General features: G+C 35.5%; 1 protein-coding gene across 2 annotated transcripts in view; it reads right to left on the bottom strand.

Annotated features, from left to right (window-relative positions):
• Window positions 1-4,511, bottom strand: part of LOC107716611 (bridging integrator 3-like) — a 70,778-nt gene that overhangs the window by 27,065 nt on the left and 39,202 nt on the right. For both annotated transcript variants that reach the window (XM_016523110.1, XM_016523109.1), the window contains exon 6: window positions 2,802-2,842. In XM_016523110.1, coding sequence (XP_016378596.1) covers window positions 2,802-2,842 — 41 coding nt within the window. The remainder of the gene's footprint in view (window positions 1-2,801; window positions 2,843-4,511) is intronic.

The raw sequence follows: 4,511 nt of genomic DNA, 5'->3' as shown, positions 1-4,511 counted from the left end.
ATATTACTGTTTTACTGTATTTTTGATCAAAAAAATTTAATTAAAAGTTTTAATTGACTTCAAAAAAAAAAAAAAAAAAAACTATGGAAGTCAATGGCTACCGTCAACATTTGGTTACCAACATTCTTTGTTTTGTTTTTTCCTCACTGAGCACAATTCGGCATTAGAAAAATTTGAATATTATATATTAGAATACTTACATTTTAAAATTTTTTTTAAGTTTAAGTGCTTAGTGAAGCTCACGCAAGAAGTATAACGGTCCTCTGCACTTCTGCAGTGTGTATGTGCATATATTTAGCGGTTGATCGATTTATCGCCAAGGCCAATATACAGCATTTTTTAATTACTGGTATTGACCGATATGTTTTCCTGTTAAGCCGATAAATGTCAGAAGCGCAACTTGTATTTTGACAGTGGTGGGACTTTTATTTGGACAGCATTGAGAACACTAGTGCAGATGCACAGGAGCTTCTATTCACTGTGTGCTATATGTAAAACGAGCGGTTTCTGGTTTTTATTTGCAAAAATATGATACCCAGTTTGCACAAACATGCCAGATTACTGATTATTGATCTGTGGGTGACGCTCACACAAACATGTCCAGGTCATCTTTCACAGACAAATTATATTTTGCAGGGAGAAAATATTTTTAGGACCATTAACATTTGCAATAAGTGACATTATCGCTTTGCCAGATTACTGATTATTGATTACTTTTCTTGTCTTTATTAGCATTTTAATCTATTTTGTAGATGTCCTGGGAACTAAAGTTCACTTAAAGTGGGAACTAAACATCTTTTCCAACTTCAGAACTACATAGTCACAAAGAATTGTTTATTACACAGAATCTGTGCCAATATCACAGACCATAACTATGTCAGCATCGCTTGACCATTGAGTTTAGTTTGGGCTCCTCCTCAATGCATCCTCTAAATGCTGTCATATGTCTTGCACACATCCAGTCTGTTTTTCTTCATTAGTAACATGCAATTACACAGGAGGTGTTGAATTTTATCTTTAGCTCCTTGCATTCTTTCTTATCATGCTGACAACAGGTTAAGTAAAAATATGAATATGCAATATAGCGCATATATTTAGCAAAATAGTTGACTAATGGGCTTATGGACGCCGAATGGTTTTTCTGAGGTAAATGTTTTGTTACGTGGCATTGTTTACAAGCTTTACACGTTTTCTGCAGTTTGAAACACTGAATGAGCGAGTCATTTCAGTAAGATGCACTGTATCTTATAATATACCTTTTGATGTCCATTCATGTTTATTTCATACTATAGTAGTAAAGAGAAAGATCTGATGGGTTCATGTGCTGCTTGAACTAAAGGTGCTAAAGCGATCGCTCATGCCGCATTAAAGAGCGTCAAAACGGTATGTTTGAATTTCGTTATGAATTTGGCAGAATTTTAAAAGCTGATGCTTTATTTATTAAAAGGTAACAGAGCACAAAGCTTATTGCGATTATTATCTTATTAAGTGCGCTACAAATAATATGAAGTTCACGCATTTACAGAACACAGCATATCTTGATAACAAGAAGCCATATTAGTATTGATTATAAACGAGATTTGTTAATGATATTGTTAATATCCACACAGCTTTACCTGTTGTAGTTTAAGTTGTGCACAAAATAGACACTGCTTTTCTGCACTTTTACTTCGTACGCCTCCGTCATTTTCTTATGCTATTTTCTTATACTATCTCTTATGCTGCCACAACTGGAGCTGCTTTTTCGTTAGCAGGTGTGCGTCAACATTGTGTTTTTTCCACTAAAACTTCATCTCGGTTTATTACGTGAACATAACAAAAGATGAGATCGCAAAACAAGCAGGAAAAAAGGCATTATATGCACATTTTTAAGTCATAACGTAAATTTATATAGTCGCCAGTGGCGACCTCAGCAAAAACTGCACTCGCAAATTATTTTTTTTGGTTGTAAATGCGATCGTTTTTAGGTGCAGCCTGGAGCCCTGAATTTCTTTATTTGTGAAAAATACTGTAAAAAAATGACAGAATCAAAAAGTTGCTATATAAAGTGTAAATTTGATCAAAGTTCAAATATTTTTTCTATTATTTTATCTATTAAATATATATATAGTAAAATTGCGAAATATTTATTTTTATTCATCAAAGAATCCTGAAAAAAGTATCACAGGTTCCAAAAAATATTAAGCAGCACAACAGTTTCCAGCACTGATAATAAATCAGCATATTACAATGATTTCTGAAGGATGACACTAAAGACTGAAGTAATGGCTGATGAAAAATCAGCTTTGCATCACAGAAATAAATTATATTTCAAATTATATTAACACAGAAAATGGTTATTTTAAATTGAAATAATATTTCACAATATTACTGTTTTTTTTCTGTAATTTTGATCAAATAAATGCAGCCTTGATGAGCAGAAGAGACTGGGAAAAAAAAAAAAAAAAAAATTTAAATCTTACTGATCCCAAACTTTAGAACAGCAGATATAAATTCTTCAATTCACTCAAGTCTTATGGATTACCATCATGATGGCTGTATGTGATTTTTGGAGCTTCAACATTGTGGCCTCCATTCACTTGCATTATACAGACTCACAGAGATGGATTATTTTTCAAAAAATCTGAAAGAAAGTCATATACATCTTGTTTGGCATAAGGGTGGGTATGTATATTGGGTGGAGTATCCCTTTAGTTTGTTAAATAGTCTAAAGCCTAAATTTGTCTAAATAGCCAGTTTACTAGTTTTTGCAACAGAACCTGCTTTAAAATGTTTCAATAAAGAGCAAAAAGAGCACTCACTTTTTCAAAGGGTCGATCACGGTCTTCTGAATCTGATTGACCTGCATAAGCAGAAAAGAAAAACAAACAAACACATTAGCTGAAAAAATAAATAGTTAATATCACAGCTGAATGACAACCATCAAAATAAATTACATTGATCATTACGGTCGAACACAACAAAACAATCAAAATAAATAAATAACAACTGCTCAGTGAAACTAATTGGCAACCGGATCTGACATGACCCCCACGTTTAAAAGATCAACAGCTGTCGCCGCTCCCTTTCCATGCGAAAAGCGTTTGGCGTTCAGAACAGAAGTATGGAGAAAAAGTTAGTGACGTTGTTTCTTTATTGTGCTCCTGGCCTTAGGAAAGCAGCGAGAAAGACGTGAATATTAATTGTGCAGTGAATACAAAAGGCTGGAATCGTCGAGGGACGGCACATGAAAGCACAGCCCCGGCTGGGGTTGAAAACGCTGAAGAGGGTGGGCCGCCGTACGAGATGAAAGTTCTTTGCAAACAAACATTTTTAACAATAACAGTTTATATTCCCCTCGTTCCTCCATGTGCTGTCAGGGCTGGAGAGGAGAAGAGGAGGAGGAGGAAGAGGAGAGGAGGGAAGGGGGGTGTTTGAGTTAAACGGGTGTAAACGAACGTCGCACTGCCGCCTCGAGCCCTAAACCAACAAAGTCTTAAAAGTTGCCACACAATTAAAACCTTAAACTTGCAAAACATCATTTACATTGCAGATCTGAGATGTCAATAGGATGTGGTTGGCTGACAGAATGCTAACCTAACCTGGCAAACAATGCAAGAAGAGAGCAAACAGGGAACGTTAAACCAGAACACGGAGAGGGAGGCCGACACAAGCTGACAGGCCCATCAGAGGATCGTAGCTTATGGAGCTAATCAACAACTCACTCGCTATTGAGAGCAGAGTCAGTCACTGAGAGCAAATCAAACGCCACCCCAGAACAGAACGATTCATTAAAGATGAGCTAACCTTCTTCCAAATTACATCTTTAATCCACAGTCAAAAATAGCTAACTAACTAATAGCTAGCTAACTAAAACTAGCTAGCTAGCTAGATAGATAGATAGATAGATAGATAGATAGACGATAGATAGACAGACAGACAGACAGACAGATAGACGATAGATAGATAGATAGACAGATAGACGATATATAGATAGATAGATACTGCAGATAGATAGACAGACAGACAGACAGACAGACAGACAGATAGATAGATAGATAGATAGATAGATAGATAGATAGATAGATAGATAGATAGATAGACAGATAGACAGACAGACAGACAGACAGACAGACAGATAGATAGATAGATAGATTAGATAGACAGACAGACAGACAGACAGACAGACAGATAGATAGATAGATAGATAGATAGATAGATACTGTAGACAGACAGACAGACAGACAGACAGATAGACGATATATAGATAGATAGATACTGTAGATAGACAGACAGACAGATAGATACTGTAGATAGACAGACAGACAGACAGACAGATAGATAGATAGATAGACGATATATAGATAGATAGATACTGTAGATAGACAGAGACAGACAGACAGACAGACAGACAGATAGATACTGTAGATAGACAGACAGATAGATAGATAGACAATATATAGATAGATAAATAGATAGATAGATGATAGATAGATACTGTAGATAGACAGACAGACAGACAGACAGACAGA

Source organism: Sinocyclocheilus rhinocerous, unplaced genomic scaffold, assembly GCF_001515625.1.
Source record: "Sinocyclocheilus rhinocerous isolate Xijiao unplaced genomic scaffold, SAMN03320098_v1.1 scaffold4768, whole genome shotgun sequence".
NCBI lineage: Eukaryota > Metazoa > Chordata > Actinopteri > Cypriniformes > Cyprinidae > Sinocyclocheilus > Sinocyclocheilus rhinocerous.
The sequence above is the reverse complement of the archived record's forward strand: the minus strand, read 5'-3'. Positions and strand labels throughout refer to the sequence as shown.